Source organism: Schistocerca serialis, chromosome 2 (assembly GCF_023864345.2).
Source record: "Schistocerca serialis cubense isolate TAMUIC-IGC-003099 chromosome 2, iqSchSeri2.2, whole genome shotgun sequence".
Taxonomy (NCBI): Eukaryota; Metazoa; Arthropoda; class Insecta; order Orthoptera; family Acrididae; genus Schistocerca; species Schistocerca serialis.
Genome location: NC_064639.1, coordinates 818,041,427 through 818,062,256, shown reverse-complemented (window position 1 = coordinate 818,062,256; position 20,830 = coordinate 818,041,427). Strand labels below are relative to the sequence as shown.

The 20,830-nt window shown below is 38.0% G+C and overlaps 1 protein-coding gene across 1 annotated transcript in view; it reads right to left on the bottom strand.

The window, feature by feature from the left end:
* Positions 1 to 20,564, bottom strand: part of LOC126458065 (vacuolar protein sorting-associated protein 11 homolog) — a 177,810-nt gene extending 157,246 nt beyond the window's left edge. The window contains exons 1-3 of the mRNA XM_050094866.1: positions 20,368 to 20,564; positions 15,222 to 15,290; positions 979 to 1,152 (exon numbers count right to left, since the gene is read on the bottom strand). Of these exons, the coding sequence (XP_049950823.1) occupies positions 979 to 1,152; positions 15,222 to 15,290; positions 20,368 to 20,382 (258 nt within the window). The 5' untranslated portion in view covers positions 20,383 to 20,564. The remainder of the gene's footprint in view (positions 1 to 978; positions 1,153 to 15,221; positions 15,291 to 20,367) is intronic.
* Positions 20,565 to 20,830: the final 266 nt, after the last annotated feature.

Here is a 20,830-nt window from a genome sequence, read left to right as displayed (position 1 = left end):
TCAACATATTTTCTAAGAAAAATAGTAAGGTCAGTATTGTCTCATATGTTCTTACTCTTCTACAGAACTGAAACTCATCTTCCCTGATTTTTGCTTCTGCCAGTTTTTCCATTCTTTGTAAATAACTTATTACCATATTGTGTAGCAAACGCTTGTTAAACCAAAAATTTAGTAATAGTCATGCCTATAGCCATCTGCATTTTTGAGCTTAGTATTATTACATTCTTCTTTAAGTCAGGGGGTATTTTGCACGACTCATATATCTTACACACCAAGTGGAATAGTTTACTTATGACTCGCTCTCCCAAGGATTCAATAACTCTGAGGGAATGTCATCTACTCCATGGACCTTGTTTTGACTTAGGTGTTCCTGTGCTCTTCAAAAATTTTTCTCCCATACCACATCTCCCATTACCTTCATCTGCTTACACCTTCCTTTCTACAATACTGTATTCAAGTTCATTTCTCTTGTACAGCCCTTATATTGTGTCCTTCAACCTTTCAGGCTTACTTTATTTGCTCAGTGATGGCTTGCAACCTAAGCTCATAATATTTATACAGATGCTTCTCTTTCCTTCACAGGTTTCTTTAGTTTTCCTACAGCCAGCATCTATCTTTCTCCTAGTCATTCATGCTTCTACAGTTTACATATTTATATTTTCCTTTTTCATCAATAAAATTCAATATCTTCTGTGTTATGCACAGATTTCTGCCAGGTCCTGTTTTTCACCCATTTGTTTCTCTGCAACATGATTGTCTCTAAGGAATCACCAATGCTTCAGGATGAAAGTAAAGATCAATCCCATATATCTTTATACGTCCAACTCTATACAGTACAAAGAATTTGTTACCTGCAATTTGGCATATCAGAACAGTGATACTTTACCATTCTCCATATTACACTTGAAGATGGTTACACACAAAAATTAATTTACAGTAATTGCCAATGGTAAACTTCGAAACTTCTCTTTCACTTACCCCAACAGTAACAAGTATAGCAGAATGCCGTAGCTGCTCTGCAAAATTAACAGTCAGTTCATGTGCTCGGAAAGAAGTCACATGAAACAAGCGGCTTACTAAATGAATATTTCCTTCAGAGTCTCCAAATACAAGATGCCCATGGCCACTAGTAGATGCAGTAATTTTTCTGTCCTGGAATATTGGTAAAAGAACACTTAATTATAAAGGGAGGGACCACATGACGTGTCATATGAACAGCACAAAAAGAGACATTGGTATCCACGTTAGAACAAGGATCCTTCTTTGGGTGTCAAAATGAGTAAGTGAAAATCCTGTATTGCCAACATATTCACCACAAAAGAGTCGCAAACTTTAATAATATTTAAAACAATTTTAAAATCTTGTTTATTTTCAGTCACAGTTGTAGGTTTTTACATAGTATGACTAGTTTCTATCTCCCTGGCTCACTTTCTGATCTGAAAAAAGTAACATTAAACGTATTATCTATTACTTTACAATTTTACACAGCTGCAGAGTTTACCTGTGCAGTTGCATCAGCAACCATTGTATCTGTATCGGAACCATACATCAGAGTATTGTGGTAAGCAACGGTGGTCCACGTTTTAAATAGGCTGCTGGTGGAGGGAGTGGAGAGGGGCAAAATGGAGAGAGCGGAGGGGAGTAAAAGTGGAGTGAGGGGGTATTGGGAAAGGAGAAAGAAGGCAGGAAGGGGAAAGAGAAGGGATGTGATGAGTGTAATGGATTTACAGTCAGTAACATTATTGTGCTTTGTATAAAAAAAGTGTCTTACCCTAAAATTATAAAAAGTAATATTATGAATTTTTTTGTTGAAATATTAACAGTCTGTAAAAATGAGGAGGCGTGTCATGAACACATCAGATTTACATTCGATATAACATCGTAGAAAAATGTATAGAAAAAAAGAATCTTACACTAAATTTTAAAAGGTGAAATTATGTAAAAGTTATCATTAAAACATTAAGAGTGTGAAAACAAAGGGAGGGATGTTGTGAACATGACAAATTTACATTAGATAAAACATTGTAAAAACTTGTGTAGAAGAGGGAGTCTTACGCTGAAATTATAAGAGTAAAATAGCATAAAAATTATCGATAACATGTTAACACTGTAGAACAATGCCTGTGCACACTGTAAAAGGTATAAAATAGTAAAATTATTAATGTTGAATTACATGAAGTCACTAAAATTGAATGAAATGTCTTAAAATATTAAAAGGAATTATAAATTTATAAAAGGCATAAAACAGTAACATTATAAAAGTGAAACTACGTGAACCAACTAAAATTGCAGGGAACAGGAGCGACAGTTATAGTTAATTGGATTCGCTTCTGCTTGGCAGTGGTGCACTCTACAGGAGTTAATACAATGTTTTATCGAACGTAAATCCACTATGCTCATTACATTCTCCCCACTCCTCCTCCCTGGCTTCCTTCCTCTTTCCCAATACCTCCTCAGTCCAATTTTTCTCCCTTACCTCCACCAGATGCCTATTTAAAACATGGACCATAGTTGCATATCACAACTGAGTCTGGTTTCGATACAAAACAGGTTGCTGACACAAATATACATGAAAAATTTCACATCTATATAAAATACTCATACAAATTTTGTAAAATAATAGAAAGTACATATCTAGCTTTATTTTGTTTTTAGATCTGGAGATGGTCCAGGGAGATTGAAAGATTGAAACTGTATAAAAAAATGTGCAACTGGGACTGAAAACAAAGGATACTTTAAAAAGATAACAATGTATGGAAAGAATACTGTAAAATAGGTATAAAGAAGCGGAAGTTATTAAACGTACTCAGATTCTATGAAAATTAACCACTTGAGTGTCAGCAAATATTCCAACAACAAGCTAAAAAGCAGTGAGCATATAGAAAGGAAAGTCAGAATGGAACATAACTAAGTACCAAGACCGCAATGACATAAAGCAAAGTATCATTATGAACCCAAGTCTGTATCACGGCATCCTCAAAACAAGGGAGTCCCTCACCTCAGAGGGCTTTAGTGACTTATCCCTCCTTACTGATATATCCCTACTTTTCATTCTTTCCTCTATAAGGAAGGAACTACCAGTCAGAAGGATATGAGATAATCTTGTAATTTTATGTTTGTCTATTAGCAGTAGGCCTACTTAAAATTTTGTCTCTTGAAGGCAAGTGTTGGCCAGACATTCTGCCTTCTTATAACTTTAAATTACAAATATACTGAAAATAAGAATTACAAAATCAAATTGATGTCAATATATTTGCAGCCAGCAAATTAATTCTGAAGTATTTCATAGAGCTCTGGACCATCAACAGTGACTGTTCTTTTAGAAATGCATGTAAGTAAATCAACAAATAATGATGAACCAACTGTTACAAGGTAAAGTTATTATTGTATCAAAATAACAAGACAAATTCTTGAAGAGATATTGTGAATTGAAAGAACAGAGCCTCAGAATAGCCTAAACAAACATGTACAGACATTTAAAGAGACATTAACACTTCAAATATTCAAAGTAGTCAGTCAAACCATACACTTTGAATTAGTTACTACATGTTAAAATAAATGTATTTTTTGGAGCACAGCTCAAACATCCAAATACTTTATATTATACAAGCTGATCCCATCAGTAATTATGAGCTTCTACAACACTTCTTAACTTTATTAGGCACAAAAACATGTTTATCATTTGATATAAGTTTCCCACACCTCTTCCCATACATAGACTGAACACCTTCAAGAATAAATCTTTAATTCTGCAGCACAATTTGCTCGGTTTTGAAACTTCCCTGCAGATTCTGTCAGATCGGGTCTCAAACCCAGAGTTTTGCATTCCATAGACAATGCTGTTACCAACTAAGATAACTCGAAACAATTTACTGCTCGTCCTCATGTCTCAGCTTTACTTTCACCAATACCTCTCTAACCTAAGAAACTTTACAGAAGTTCTCCTCCATACTTATTGGATTAGCACTCCCGGAAGAAAGGATACTGAAAAGAAAGGCTGTGACTAAAGTCATTTTGCCACAATATCTTGACAGATGCCTGGAAAGTTCAGCCCTTAAGAACATTGCTCATGATGGATAAGTCCAGGTCCACCACACAGTTTTTTTATACCTCTTCACAACCTTTGCTATCTATGACCTCCTCCATTGTTTCTCTCCCCCTCCCCCCCCCCCCCCCCAAAAAAAGAAAAAGAATCACTCTCTGCCCCCACTCCATACCTCACCTTTCTCCCATCAATATTCCATCATTAAATACTCCTTACTTCTATTTCAATAGAAACACAATCAGTTCCATTTTTTATACTCCCTCTCTTTTGCCAGTTATCTTATTGTGTATCTTTCCTTCTTCTCAGCTTCCACAGGTAAGATAGCAAGCACTTCTTTTTAGTTGTTTCCTCAATACGGCCAACTGAGGAGCGTGTTTGAACTTACTTAGCATCGCGTGTTTGAACTTACTTAGCATCCCAACATATTTTTGTGTTTTCAATGTGTTTCTTCTTATATTTTTCAGTTGCTGCTGCATTTTGTCCAGTGGGCTTCTCAGCAAATTTGTTTTTGAGATTTAGAGAATTGGATTTTGAGTTACGTTAACCGATTTCATCATGAATGCCAATTTTGTTTTGGTCTTCATTAATTTCTTTAAACCAATTATTCTGATTTTTACTGATATGGCAAGATTTAAGTCACTTTTTGAGAGTCTGCTCTTATACACACTACATATGTAGCCTTAGAATTTCCTAATGTCATAGACAAGGGAGTGCTGAAAAGTAACGCTTCTAAATTTTTTATGTGAAAAGTCTTAAAGCTTTTCGAATAAAAGACATTTCATTAATATTCTACATTTTATTCTTCAGGTCTAGAGTGACATGCACATGTACAGATGGCAGTAGTATTGCGTACACATGGTATAAAAGGGGCAGTGTGGCAGTGCATTGGCGGAGCTTTCATTTGTACTCAAGTGATTCATGCGAAAAGGTTCCCTAAGTGATTATGATCGCAAATCTGGAATTAACAGACTTTGAACACAGAATGCTAGTCGGAGCTAGACATGTGGAACATTCCATTTCATGAATCATTAGGAAATTCAATATTCCGAGAGCCACAGCATCAAGAGTGGGCTGAGAATGGCAGATTTCAGACATTACCTATCACCACGGACAACACAGTGGCAAACGGCCTTCACTTAACAACCGAGACCAGCAGTGTTGGCACAAAGTTGTGAGTGCTAACAGACAAGCAACACTTCCTGAAATAACTGCAGAAATCAATGTGGGATATATGACAAATGTAGCCATTATGACAGTGCAGTGAAATTCAGCATTAATGGGTTATGGCAGCAGGCAACTAATGCGAATGTCTTTTCTAACAGCACAATGTCGCTTGCAGTGCCTCTCCTGGGCTCACGACCATATCAGCTGGATGCCTTGACAACAGGAAAACCATGACCTGGTCAGATGAGTCCTAATTTCAGATGGTAAAAACTGGTGGTAGGGTTCAAGGCATTGTGCAAACCGATGGTGGATCCCTAATGCTGTGAACTGTGTTTACATAGAATGGACTGGGTCCTCTGGTCCAATTGAACTGATCAACTTGAAATGGTTGTGTTCAGCTACTTGGAGACCATTTGCAGCCATTCACGTGCTTCATGTTCCCTAACAGTGCTGCAATTTTTATGGATGACAATGTGCCATGTCACCAGTCCACAACTGTTCATGATTGGTTTGAAGAATATTCTGGATAATTCAAGCAAATGGTTTGGCCACCCAGATCACCCAACATGAGCCCCATTGAACATTTATGGGGCATAATCAAGAGATAGATTTGTGTACAAAATCCTGCACTGGTAACACTTCCACAATTATGAAGGGCTATAGAGGCAGCATGGCTCAATATTTGTGCAGCGGACTTGTTGAGTCAATTCCACATCAAGCTGCTGCGCTAAACCGGGCAAAAGGAGGTCCAACGTGATATTAGGAGGTATCCCATGACTTTTGTCACCTCAATGTATTATCATTATTCCAGCCTGGATTTTCCATTGTCCGACTGTATTTATTTCACGATAGACACACATTAGCAAGAACCAAATTTCTCCCAATGAAAGACCAGTTTGTTGATACCATCACTGTAGAATGTTTGGCCTTGTTGAAAGAGCCACAACCTCACCTCTGCTTGCATCACTTCATCACTATCAAAGCACAGCCTAGAGAGCGTTCTTTAAGTTTTGGAAACGTGAAAATCAAATGTGGCTACTTGGGACTGTATGGAGGATGATCCGATGACAGTGAACCCAAGGCATCGGACTGCTGCAGATGTTGCAGGACTTGTTTGTGGTGGGCCATTGTCATGCTGAAGGAGAGGCTGCTCTACGTATGGAGGAAGTCTTTGAATTCGGCTTTCAGTTTTCTTACAGTCTCGCTGTACCTTGCAGAGTTTATTGTGGTGCCTTTATGCATAATTCCAACTGTGCCACACTTTGAACATCCCAGAACACTGTGAGCATGACTTTGCCTGCTGATGGCATGTTCTTGAACTTTTTTGGCATTAGCGAGCCTTCGTGGCAGAAATCCTTTGATGATCTCTTGTTTTTGGGAGACAAATTGGTGAACACAATTTTCATCATCTGTAACAGTGTTGTTAAGAAACTCATCACCCTCAGACTCAGAATGCAATAGAAATTGTTGACACATATCCAATCTCCTCTGTTCCTCAGAAGTGAACATTTGAGGCACTCATCATGCACACAGTCTTCTGTACTGCAGTTCTGCAATGATGGCCTGTACATGCTCTCACGACATGTCATACTTACCTGAGAGCTGTATCTGTGTCATCCAATGATGTTCTCTGACGAGTTCATCAACACGATTCCAATGAGTCTTGTTGGTTGTCACACGAGGTCATCCACTCTGAACTCTTGTCATGCACGTCAACGTTAGCACCACCACGTCCTTCATTATGAGCACAAAGAACCTAACATTGCACATTACTGATGTCAACACCTTCAGCACCATGCAAAGCTTTCGTTCTTCTATAGGTTTCAGTTGGTGGCACATTTTCTGCCATGTTAAATTTGACTACAGCACACTGTTGTCAACGCATCAACATAGTTATGTTACACACACTGCCATGTTCATCACAACAATTTAGAGTCCTCCTAGCAGAAGAGGGTTGCAACACGCATCAGTATATATACAAAAAAAAAATAATAAAAAAAAAAAAAAAAAATATTATATTGAGGGCAGAATAAAAAAATTAAGAAGCATTACTTTTCAGCATTTGTATAGTTTTTTCCCTCAGCCGGATCAGTGTGGTCCTCAAACTTTCCTCTCCTGTTTTGGTATTTTTTAGTCACTTAATTTGATATCTGTAAGTATTTCACATTATACCAGAAATTTCTCTCAAAGTTTAATTTGAACTCTTGGCACTTTTGTCATAAAAAGTAACGTAAAGTGTATCTATTCAGGCAGTTGTATTATACTGCCGTACTTTTGCATTTCTGGTTCAGATTTTTTTGTTGTATCTACTAGACATGAGTTTGTGTGTCCTCTGTAGTTTTACAGAATTTTCATTGTTTGATCACTGATTTAGTACTAATAGTTTAATTTTATTTAATAAAATTGCAGCCAAATAGTCATATACAGTTACTTTGCTTGACATTTTACATTTTTGCATATTCATTTATAGATTTCACTCTTTTACCGCACAGTTCTACGTGATATCATTCACAGGCTTTGTTACACAGTTCACATACAGATGTTGTGGTTGGGTCGTTTTTGCAAATAACATGATGAAAGCCGTGAACAGATAATCTAGTTACAATATGTCACAGTTCGAAGTTTGGTGCTGTACATGAGCGGTTCGTCATTGCTTTGGTGCCATAGAACTCCGGCCATACTTTTTCTCGTTTATCCTCCATGATCTTCAGTTGACTTCTGGAAGCTCTGGTGTGTGGCATCATATAACAAAGTTTGATGTCTTCAATTAGGAATGTCTCACTTGCTAGCAGGTACAGTAGTCTAGATCTTGCTGTCTTTTAGAGACCTAGCGCTCTTTTTAGGTAAGTTGATTTTACCTTTTCTAGTGTTTCTGGTAAAATAGTCCCCCATTCAGATCTCCGGGCGGGGACTACTCAGGAGGACTTTGTTATCAGGAGAAAGAAAACTGGCGTTCTACGGATCAGAGTGTGGGATGTCAGATCCCTTAATCGGGCAGGTAGATTGGAAAATTTAAAATGGGAAATGGATAGGTTAAAGTTAGATCTACTGGGAATTAGTGAAGTTCGATGGCAGGAGGAACAAGACTTCTGCTCAAGTGAATACAGGGTTATAAATACAAAATCAAAGAGGGGTAATGCAGGAGTAGGTTTAATAATGAATAGGAAAATAGGAATGCTGGTAAGCTACTACAAACAGCATAGTGAACGCATTATTGTGGCCAAGATAGATATGAAGCCCACGCCTACCACAGTAGTACAAGTTCATATACCAACTAGCTCTGCAGATGATGAAGATATTGATGAAATGTATGATGAGATAAAAGAAATTATTCAGATAGTGAAGGGAGGCGAAAATTTAATAGTCATGGGTGACTGGAATTTGATAGTAGGAAAAGGGAGAGAAGGAAATGTAGTAGGTGAATATGGATGGGGGGGGGGGGGAGGTGGGGGGGAAGAAATGAAAGAGGAAGCCGCCTGATAGAATTTTGCACAGAGCATAACTTAACCACAGCTAACCCTTGGTTCAAGAATCATGAAAGAAGGCTGTATTCATGGAAGAGCCATGGAGATACTAGTAGGTATCAGGTTGATTATATAATGGTACGACAGAGATTTAGGAACCAGGTTTTAAATTGTAAGACATTTCCAGGGGCAGATGTGGACTCTGACCACAATTTATTGGTTATGAACTGTAGACTAAAACTGAAGAAACTGCAAACAGATAGGAATTTAAGGAGATGGGACCTGGATAAACTGAAAGAACCAGAGGCTGTAGAAAGTTTCAGAGAAACTATTATGGAATGAGTGACAAGAACAGGGGAAAGAGAGACAGTAGAAGAAGAATGGGGAGCTTTCAGATACGAAATGGTGAAGGCAGCAGAGGATCAAGTAGACAAAAAGACAAGGACTAGATATCGGGGGAAAGGGGGGGGGGGTAACAGAACAGATATTGAATTTAATTGATGAAAGGAGGAAATATAAAAATGCACTAAATGAAGCAGACAAAAAGGAATACAAATGTCTCAAAAATGAGATCAACAGGAAGTGCAAAATGGCTAAGCAGGGACGGCTAGAGGACAAATGTAAGGATGTAGAGGCATATATCACTAGGGTAAGATATACTGCATACAGGAAAATTAAAGAGACCTTTGGAGAAAAGAGATCCACTTGTTTGAATATCAAGAGCTCAGATGGAAACCCAGTTCTAAGCAAAGAAGAGAAAGCAGAAAGGTGGAAGGAGTACACAGAGAGTCTAAACAAGGCTGATGTTCTTGAGGACAATATTATAGAAATGGAAGAGAATGCAGATGAAGATGAAACAGGAGACATGATACTTCGTGAAGAGTTTGACAGAGCACTGAAAGTCCTAAGTCGTAACAAGGCCCCAGGAGTAGACACCATTCCATTAGAACCACTTGGGAGAGCCAGGCCTAACAAAACTCTACCATCTAGTGAGCAAGATGTATGAGACAGGTGAAGTACCCTCAGACTTCAAGAAGAATATAATAATTCCAGTCCCAAAGAAAGCAGGTGTTGACAGATGTGAAAATTACCGAACTATCAGTTTAATAAGCCATGGCTGCAAAATACTAACAGGAATTCTTTACAGACGAATGTAAAAACTGGTAGAAGCTGACCTCGGGGAAGATCAGTTTGGATTCCATAGAAATGTTGGAGCATTTGTAGACTTAGAGAAAGCTTTTGACAATGTTGAGTGGAATACACTCTTTCAAATTCTGAAGGTGGTAGGGGTAAAATACAGGGAGCGAAAGGCTATTTACAATTTGTACAGAAACCAGATGGCAGTTATAAGAGTCGAGGGACATGAAAGGGAAGCAGTAAGCAGTGGTTGGGAAGGGAGTGAGACAGGGTTGTAGCCTATCCCCGATGTTATTCAATCTGTATATTGAGCAAGCAGTAAAGGAAACAAAAGAAAAATTCGGATTTGGAATTAAAACCCATGGAGAAGAAATAAAAACTTTGAGGTTCGCCAATGACATTGTAATTCTGTCAGAGACAGCAAAGGACCTGGAAGAGCAGCTGAATGGAATGGACCATGTCTTGAAAGGAGGATATAAGATGAACATCAACAAAAGCAAAATGAGAATATTGGAATGTAGTCAGATTAAATCGGGTGATGCTGCTGGAATTAGATTTGGAAATGAGACACTTAAAGTAGTAAAGGAGTTTTGCTATTTGGGGAGCAAAATAACTGATGATGGTCGAAGTAGAATGGATATAAAATGTAGACTGCCAATGGCAAGGAAAGCGTTTCTGAAGAAGAGAAATTTGTTAACATCGAGTATAGATGTTTCTGAAAGTCGTTTCTGAAAGTATTTGTATGGAGAGAAGCCATGTATGGAAGTGAAACCTGGATGATAAATAGTTTAGACAAGAAGAAAATAGAAGCTTTCAAAATGTGGTGCTACAGAAGAATGCTGAAGATTAGATGGGTAGATCACATAACTAATGAGGAGGTATTGAACAGAATTGGGGAGAAGAGGAGTTTGTGGTACAACTTGACTAGAAGAAGGGATCAGTTGGTAGCACATGTTCTGAGGCATCAAGGGATCACCAATTTAGTATTGGAGGGCAGCATGGAGCAGATTCAGAAGGATGTAGGTTGCAGTATGTACTGGGAGATGAAGAAGTGTGCACAGGATAGAGTAGCATGGAGAGCTGCATCAAACCAGTCTCTGGACTGAAGACCGCAACAAGAACAGTGTTTTTGGATTTTTTTTCTGTCAGATGGTCCCATATAACCTCCATCCCATAGGCCAGGATTGGCAAGATTTTTGCATTGAATAATTTCATGGCCGTTTCTAGACTGAGTAGTAGGATGTTTTTGATGTCCTGTATTGCTATTATTGCTTGGGCTGCACGTTATGATGTATTTTTGTTTAGCCTGTTGGTTGCAATGTCACCCCCAGGTATTTAAAGTCTGATGAGATTTTTATTTTTTGTCTGCTGATGTTGATTTCCGCATTCTTGGGTGTTCTGCCTCCTTTTCTGAGAAACACTATTTCTGTCTTTGTTATGCTTATGTGTAGTTTGTGTTCACTGCACCATTCATCTATTTTCTCAATGATTTTCTGCAGCTTCTGTATATCTGTTGATCCTATGGCTATGTCGTCAGCGTATGCATATATGTATACATCATCTTCATTTTCTCCAATTCGCAGTACTTCTTAAGTGGCAAGAATGTACAGCAAAGGGCTCATTGGGCCACCCTGTAAGACTCTGTTTGATTGTAGAATGAGGTTCGAAAAAGAGAGGTTGTCTGATATTGTGATTAAGTTGTATTTGAGGATCCACTTGATTATTCTTGCCCATACACTATCTTCTCCCATTGCGTTTTCCAGTTTTCGGACTATGAAATCTCTTTCCAGTAGGTCAAAGGCTTTGGTAAAGTCTATGAACACTGTGTAGAACATTTGTTTCTTTTGTAGCCCTTCGTCGATGTTGTTTAGAAGAAGCCTGACTGCCGTAAGGGTTGATCTTCCAGATCTGAAGCCCATTTGTCATTCTGGGAGGTGACTGTCCACACAGGCTTTGATTTTTTGTATAATTATCTTTGAAAACATCTTTAACTGAGTATTTTCCAGGGCTATGCCTCTGTACTTGTTTGTGTCCATTGGGTCTCCTCTACCTATGTAGAGAACTTTTATTATCAAGTGTGTCCATCAGGTCGGAATTCTTCAAAGGTCCAGGCATTTGTCGAATAGTTTGATTCACACATGTTGGAGAGCCTCTTTCGCATCTTTTATATATGTTCATTATATATATTATCAGGTCCTGCTGCTTTCTTGCTCTTCAGTGTTTTTATTACTTCTTCTACATCTTCTTCATTTAGAGGTTCCCATACATTGTCTTTTTCCTTTGTTTGATGTTGTTTCTCTTTCTTTGGGGGTGTTTTGATTCCTAATTTGTTCAGTATTTTACTGAAGTGGTCTTCCCATTCCTTCATGTCTATAATTGGTGTATGAGCCAGTCTTCGTGGTCTTGCTCTGCTTCATCCGCTTCTCTTTTTGCCTCTCTTTCTATGTATTCTTTTTTCTTCTCTTCTATTAGCTTTTTTTTTGTAGATTTTCTTCTCTTCTGTGTATAGTTTTCGTGTTTCCTTGTCATGCTGGTTTCTTAATGTGTGGAGCGTTCTTAGAACAGTGTTCCTTTTGCTGTAGCATTCAGCATCGAACCATCTTTTTGCCGCCCTTGTTTCTGGGTTTGTTTGTATCACTAAATTTTTTAGGAGGTCTTCTATTTTTGTTTGTTGCTTTTTCAAGGTTTCCTTCCTCTATTAAAGTTTCTATTTGTGTTATTTGTTCTTGCTGGTTTGTTAGTTTTTCTTTATCTAGTTTTCTTTGTGTGATTTGGAGGGTCATTCTTGCTGGTGGTGGCGTGACATTATTTATTTTTATCTTCATTGGAATGTGTTTTCGTATAGACGTCATGGAGTCATGCCATATTGGTTGAATACTTCCTTTTATTTCTCCTCTTGTTAGTGCATTATCAATGGTGCTTTTACCATTGTGGCATATATATATATATATATATATATATATGTGTGTGTGTGTGTGTGTGTGTGTGTGTGTGTGTGTGTGTGTGTGTGTAGGTATCTTTCTATCGTTCAGCAGCATGAAACCATCTTCTTCTAGGGTTTCAACGACTTATCTTGTTTTATAGTTCTCCGTGTCTATTCTGCAGTTGAGATCGCCTGCAATAATGGTGGGTTAGCTGTCGCATTGGTTGATGAGTGTGACTATTTCATCAATTATTTCTACAGCATTTGTGTGCAGTTGGAAATAGGCTGCAATTATATTTATGTTTGATGCTTCTACTAACATACTATTTTCTTGTTTTATGAATTTTTTTTGTGGGGGTTATCTAGGGTTTCAGTAGGATAGATACTCTTCCCAAGGGCCATCCTCTTTCTCCCTTCTTTGCCATTAGGTGAAAATTGTAGAAATCTTTATGTTGCCAGCTGTCTATCAGGAAGGTTCATGTTAGAATTGGAACATCCGAGTTTTGCACAATGTCTGTTGGTGTTAGGTTAAGAGCACTTTTTATTCCCTTTGTATTCCACAAGACTGCTTTTATTTCTTGTTCTTCTGGTTTTCTTCTTAGTTTAGTTGAGCTCTGCTCCATCTTTCATTGATCATCTTGGGAAACGAAATCAACATACTTTTATGTTTTCTGGTCAGAATTCTGGTTCTTGTGTGATTTGTAGATCTTCAAACGGAATGTCTACTCTGACAGCTTTTTTGTCGCCCAGTGTGCACAGTTCTTCACATTCTAGTTGTCCCAGTATTCCATTCTTGTTGAGATATTTCACTATTGTATCAGTTGTGGTGGTTCTCTTTAAGTTACTGATATATAGCCATGCTGTTGTTTCTGATGCTTACATTCCTTCTTTTTTTTTTACCCATTATGGTTTTATTTTTACTCTGGTTTCTTCTGCTGTACTAGCTTCTTCCTACCACAGTACTCCAAGTTGGTTCCTCTAGTTCATTAACCTGATTTCGGGTTTTATTATGCTGCTCATGTGCATTGATTTGGACTTGTGGCTGCCTTTGTTGCTGGAGCAGAGGATTTCTGTATATTGTTGTTCCCCTTGGCTTAACTTTGTTGTTGTACTTAGTTTGTATGTTGTTTCCATCAGTTTTGGTTTTCCCTGGTTCTAGGTGACTTTCCTTTTCTAGAGTTTTCTTTATTTACTCCTGTATTAACATCCCTAGTTGGTTTTTTAGGAAATCAGTTACCTCCTCCATTTTATGCCTCAATTCTCTCATTTCCGTGTTATTTTCGTCTTTTTTTGCGTTTTCCAGAGAGCTACCCACTCCGAAGATGTCTCCGCTGAAGTTCTTCTCAGATTCTGTAGGTCTCTCTTCTGACTGCCTCTGTCCACTATGTGCTGTTTCCTGCGTTTCCCCAATAGATGTCACTAAGTGTCCAGCAGTCCACTGTCCGCTACGTGCTGTTTCCTGTGTTTCTCCGATAGATGTTGCTAGTTGTCTGGCAGTGCAGCTGTCTTCTTCCTCGCTCATCTCCTCTTGCTGGATGTTCCTAACCTCTCTCATAGGATTCCTGTTCTCCTCCTCCTTTGCTTTTGTTTCGTTTTTCAAAGATTCTAAGCATTTTCTTATTTCACTCACCGCATCTAATAATTCATTCTTCATTTCCTTCTTCATATATCCTCCTCCTCCTGCCACTTTTCCGATCTTCATAAGAGTGTTCTCAATATGTCGCACTGCACTGTCCGCCATCTTTAGTTTAATAATACCACCTAAATATCTAAATCCATAGGTCTGCAAATATGCTGATTAAATGCTGATAGTTTAGAAAAGGTCTGGCCTCATACAGAATACGGAACTCCTTTTTTACTTCTTCTTCTTTGAGTCATCAACTAATAGTCACCATTTTTTAACCACTAAAATGAACCGTGCTCAAACAAATCACCTCCTTCTCTGACACCTGCATTGACTTCCCGTAGTTAAAAATGTTCTTTCATAAATTTAGCTGTTGTTGCTGTTACAAGTTTGTTTCATTGTCTTTTTACCAACTTTAAATTTCTCTAACATATTACAAAAAGTTTTTCGGTCTATGAAATCATTGGCTTTCCTGGAGTCGGGCATATCTGAATTATGAAAGAGCATGTCTATCTCAGGTTTCTTTGAGTTTATGATAAGCAACCGATTATCTTATAAGTTTTATTGGAAGTACCAAGTACTTCACCTCTTGGAGCCAGAAACTCACTATATGTAACTTCATGTTGGTGGGGTTGAGGGTTCGAGGGAGAGATAGGTGTATAGGTTTAGTGCGTATTTTCTTTGGAACATTGCAAAAATGATACACAACATAACTCCAATCTGATCAATATTCTTAGTCTATGAGAGATGCCATACTTATCAAATATGAATTAATTGATCTAATTTAACTCTTCTATTACCAACTATTACTAGCTAAATCAGTACAGAGCTGAATACAAAAAGAAAGCCATTCAGGTGGCATACCTTCAGTGTCTCAGCTATTTTCCCATTGTCAACATCTTGAATCAACTCAAAAAAGTTGAATCGTCTCCACTGAAATCAACATACAAAGCAGACAATTAATTACAATTTTCTTGTATCAATATTTAAATAAAATACTTGTCAAACAATTCAAATAATTATTTCGTAAGTGCATTTCATACTTTACACCCCTTCAGAAGTAGACACACATCACAACATTAAAGATTTGCCAGCAGTATGAAAACTGTTTCAATAAATGAATATGGAGTATTAAAAGGGGATCAAAAGACTACACTAAAAAACTTCAGTTTGTGTAAATGAAGCACCAACATCAGTCATAACAAAAATTGCTTCACACATAATAAAGCCATTGGCAAATATTAATTCAACATTCGGTGGAATTCCTTTGCTACATCTCATTTGTAAGTAAATTAAATACTGACCACAGACCACATTGACAAAATCATGTTTTCAACAATTACAAACAAATAACAACAAGTGAGAAACTGGAATCTTTGTATAAAACTGCCAGTCACATACCAAAATAAATACACTCATTATTCTAGACAAACAGCTTGAATGCAAACTACACATTAACATGAAAGTTAGAAAATGTAATAAAATTATGATCTAAATCTGATGCTATGTGATGAAGACTCAAAATATGAACTAAGGAAGTTTTTAAATCTTTTTGCTATAAATTCATTGTGGCCATAAGTGCCCAAATCATAAAATACAAAGAGCCAGTTTCTGAGTAAAGCACTGTTTGGTTCTTGACGTTAGTTAACACACTGGAGACTAAACGGAATTAGTTGGTGGGTAAAACTACATCGACTAACGGCAAAAACTATGACTAATGATGAACATGCCATTTTTAAGACAACCAGTGCCCACACACAAATATTAAACCTTCTTCGTCATATTGCTAAGGTGAGTAAAGAGTAGAATGTATTCTACAACTTATGGTGTATCTGCCATAAAAACGAGAGATCAGATCACTCACACACACACACACACACACACACACACACACACACACACGTTAAGACGTAAAGGATTAAAACACTGATACAGGATTAGAAATTGAAGTATTATATGTAGTTCACTACAGCGAGCTCAAACCCTGTGTGTCGTCACTTATCAGATGACAATGATTGAAAAGACAGTGCCCAATAGATACAGCAGCTAAAATTATCTCCTTGTGAGGACATGTGCTACAAGAAATTTTCCAAGTTGTAGAGGGAGGGAGGGGTTTCAAACTCTCCGAGTTTGTACACAGAGAGAGGCAACTACTGTTCGTACCAGAGCCATCGAATGTTTCTAACAATGCTGATGTAATGTGTGCGGACTTCACACCTACAAGGTCCAGGTACCTTAATTGAAAGATTAGCAGCAGCATTAGCAACCCCATTCCCGACACGTTGCTGTGCCCAGGAGCCTCTATGAATGATACGCTGGCACCAGCATCAGCAGGTGAGTGATGGCAATCCTACTTTCACTTTACTAAAGGGCACAGAGGTTCTGGAGAACTGAGGGAATCTGGCCACACAATACATTTAGAGAATCTATGCTGCCAGATTAAGGGGCTAAAAGCCTGACAGTAAAAATCAAGCACTGGCCTAAAAGGCAAAACCTAAAACACTCTCCATCGACAACAAATGCACATCCTATACTGTAGTCACCATTAGAGCAACAAGAGTAAATGAAAATGGTATCCTAAAGGTACTACTTGGACAAATGATCAAAGCTGGAGTACTGTTCTTCAGAAATGAAATAAGATGGACATGGACTTTTGCAAGAAGCCAAGGGGAGGAAAGACTTTCAGTCTTTAGAAATGTGACAGGTAATGTGAAATGAAGTTTTCACAGAGAATACAAAAGCAGATTCCAGGAGGCTGCAAAGAAGCAGAATGTGCTAAAATGTATGCATAAGGTGGATGACTGGACAAAGAATACAATCTGAAAGCTTATCTGCAGAGTAGAACATCACACCTAAATGACAGCAGTAGTTCAGAAGCTCCCACCTAAACTCATATCTGGACTGGAGCAAAAGGCACCTGTGGCAACACAGATCATATGGCGATGGTGGTGATGAATGGTGTTATGACAATGTAAGATAGTATGGTCATGCACACGAATATTCTATATCCCCATAATCAAGTTCTGATTGGACTAAAGTCTGATACAAACGAAAAAAGACTGTTCTGTCTGTTTTAAATGAGGTGCCACTTAGATACATATGACCTTCAGAGAAAGGATACAGTGTGGTATCACATAAGGGAGGCCCATTTAATTTTTCTATCAAGCATTAACCCCCAAAAATTTTGTGGTATTGATAAATGGAAGAGCAGAAGGTTGGAGATGTAAGGATGACCAGCAAGGAACTACAACCACCAGATATTCATACAGACTGTTTTTCTGCTGCATATGTGGAAGCAGTTATCTATGCTCCACAAATAGGGGTGGTTGAGCCAGTGCTGACTTTGCCACTCAAGTAAACAGATCCGCCGAGACTTGCAATACATAATGAAATTATTGACAAAGAGAGAGAGCCTGATATTCTCAGTGCTAGACAGTTGATAATGCGGTTGACTGCTGTAGCAAATAAGGCCAATCTTTTAGAACCTTTTGATGGTGGGACAGAAATAAAAAATTTTGTGGAGAAGTTTCCTCTTGGAATGTTAAATAATAATTTTTTTTCTAATAATAGGGAAACAAATCAATCATGCACAGTTCAAACAAACTCTCCCAGTTGTGCAACAATGCTGATATCAGTGGTCACATGAATATTTTCACACCCACAGACATGGTCCTAGGCATCCACACAGCACACAAGCCTGCCAGGTTCGTCATACCGTATAGTCAGCAGTAGCAAATCATACAACTACCACAGCACAGACAAGAGACCTTGTGAGCCCAGATGTGTCAACACGAACTATTGTTAACCGGCTATTAGTAGTGGAACTATAGGTGCACACACAGCTCTAGCCCGTCTTCCACTCACACTACAGCATTGATGTGCACAGCTCAATTGGTGCTGTTGGAGGATCACTTGTAGATGGAATGGCACACTGTGGCCTTCAGTGATGAAAGCTGATTCTGCCTGCATGCAAGTGATGGTCATTAGCACATACAATGTAGACCTGGTGAGTGCAGTCTCGTAAAACACATTTGTCCAAGACACACTGGCCCCACTGCAGGCCTTAGGGTATGGTGTGTGATAATCTACAATTCCTGTTCAACTTTAGTATTTTTGAAGGGGACACTAATCAGCACTCATTATAAGCACAATGTTGTTAGACATCGCCCATGTATCTCAAAGTGCTCTGCAACACAGTCAGCAACATCCCTGGCCAGCACGACCTCCAGACTGCTTTGCCACCTGTGGAGGCTACACCACATACTAATATGGTTGGGTCGATACCTAGTACCTCAGAACCACTTGTGCTACTGAAATATAAATGTTATCATTTCATGTACTGCATATGCAGTGTTGCAATACATCCTGCAGGAATTGGAAACCTCTAAAAGAGTGTGCCAATTTTTGCCCCCAACAGCGCATTATCACATTAAACTACAAACCCTAATGAGATTTTCATGGGAACAGATGGTTTTGGGCTGGAAGAGTTCTTGTTATTAATGCCATAAAACATGTTAACAACTTGGAAATAAAGACCACAGTGATAAACCTGGGATTTTGATCGAGGATGTAGCTGCAACTAGGGAATGCACGCAGTAGCCATACACAAACGAAAATTAGTATTATGACATATACACAGGCTTTGCCAACTCATAACCAAATTGCCACCTTCAAACTTAATCCAAGCCTCATGCTATCTGACTGTCTCTATAAACCACCTTTCTGTCACGAAATATTGGTGTTACAATCTCAAAACCAAACTATCACCTTTCATCCATAGCTATACTTCATATTACTCTGTAGTTCACTCTTGACACTGCAGCCTCCTTAAAACACAAAGATCTAATGTACACTAGAATACCATATAATGGAAAATATTGAACTGATGGAACCTGTTAGAAAAGAGGGAAGCATTCAGGCAGATTATGAAACATTGTCTCAAATGATGGATATTTATTTGAAATGCAAGAATGTTTAAGTTTCTCATATAATGCTGTTCCATCAAAATGGAATGAGAAAGTTCTCTCATTTTCCTCAGTTATATTCTATGCTATAATTCTGGGATTATTGTGTGCAGTCCCAATTATTATCCCTACTCAACAAAAGTCTAATAGCTACCTTTTTTGTAACAATTACATTGTCAGTTCAGAATCTTAAGATAGCTGATGTTCCAGCATTTGGGATATTAACATCATAGGTATCTCAGTACATACATTCTCTCAAGGGATTTGTAATTAGTAACACAGAGCTAACTATTCACTATGTTAATACTTGACACACAAAAAATGAACCTGATCACTGAACAGAATAATATAGCCTACACTTCTTATAATTTAAAAAAAAAAAAAAAAAAAAATTGGTTGAAACCTGAATGGAAAAGTCAACAATACATCTAAAAACTCACGTTCAACTGAAATACGTTATTGTCGAGCGCATCTATAAGATTTATTTGATACTGCAGTTCCTGCTGGTAATTAAGAGTCTTTTACATTCCAATTTGGCACTCATATGCACACGCTATGACAAATCTATCGTTTCACTAGTACTTTATCCTTCCCTCCCCTCTCCCATTTTCTGCTTTTATTAATAAATATTCTGTATAACATCTCTGCTGTTAACATTTTGCACACAGTTGAACTTTTATAGCTCCTTCAAAAGGATAGGATGATATTTCAATTTTGATTTCAATTAATAACGACATACAAAATGGTGAGAAACCCTTCAGTAAAAAAGAAAGCATTTTGTTGCATTGTCACGATAGGTAAGGTTGGCAGTTTTAACAGCGCCACAAAAGAACACATTAACAAGTAATCAATTTCTTAAGCTGCCCTAAATATATCTTGCAACAAGGAATTACTGTTTCCGTTCCGGCATCGATCTGTATTGTCATATAGGCTACATCACACCTACAAGTGAACTGGAGAAATTAATAGGAATGTTATTAGTGATATTACATGAGCTTCGATTACGCGACGGCCGAGGGAAAACAACAATTCTTGTCATATCATACCTCTAGGAAGGCCATCTTGTATTAATTTACTTATTTAGTACTTCTTATTTTTGGTTACACATCTCGCACATTAATAAGCCACATAAGCCTCTCAGAACACGAAATAACTTCATTTATCACATCTGTCAAACATGAATTTCAACCCACAACAACAAAGTGTTTACATTCTCCTTCTCCTTTCTAATCGACACCTAAGATATTGTTGGGAATATACTCCCTCTAGCAGACGATTACAATCATTATGGCATAATGCGTGATAAACGATTTGGTAAACACTGAAGATATGCTTGTTTGGATATAGTCTATTTTTCAGCACCATCACACACAACTTCTATATGGAATTACCTGTTCGGCCGTCACCTGCTATCTACATCTGCCATAGCGTACGGATCTCCGTACCGGCACGTTCACAGAAGCTCAGTCCGTCAGTTCACCTGATGATGGCCACATGTATGATCGCCGA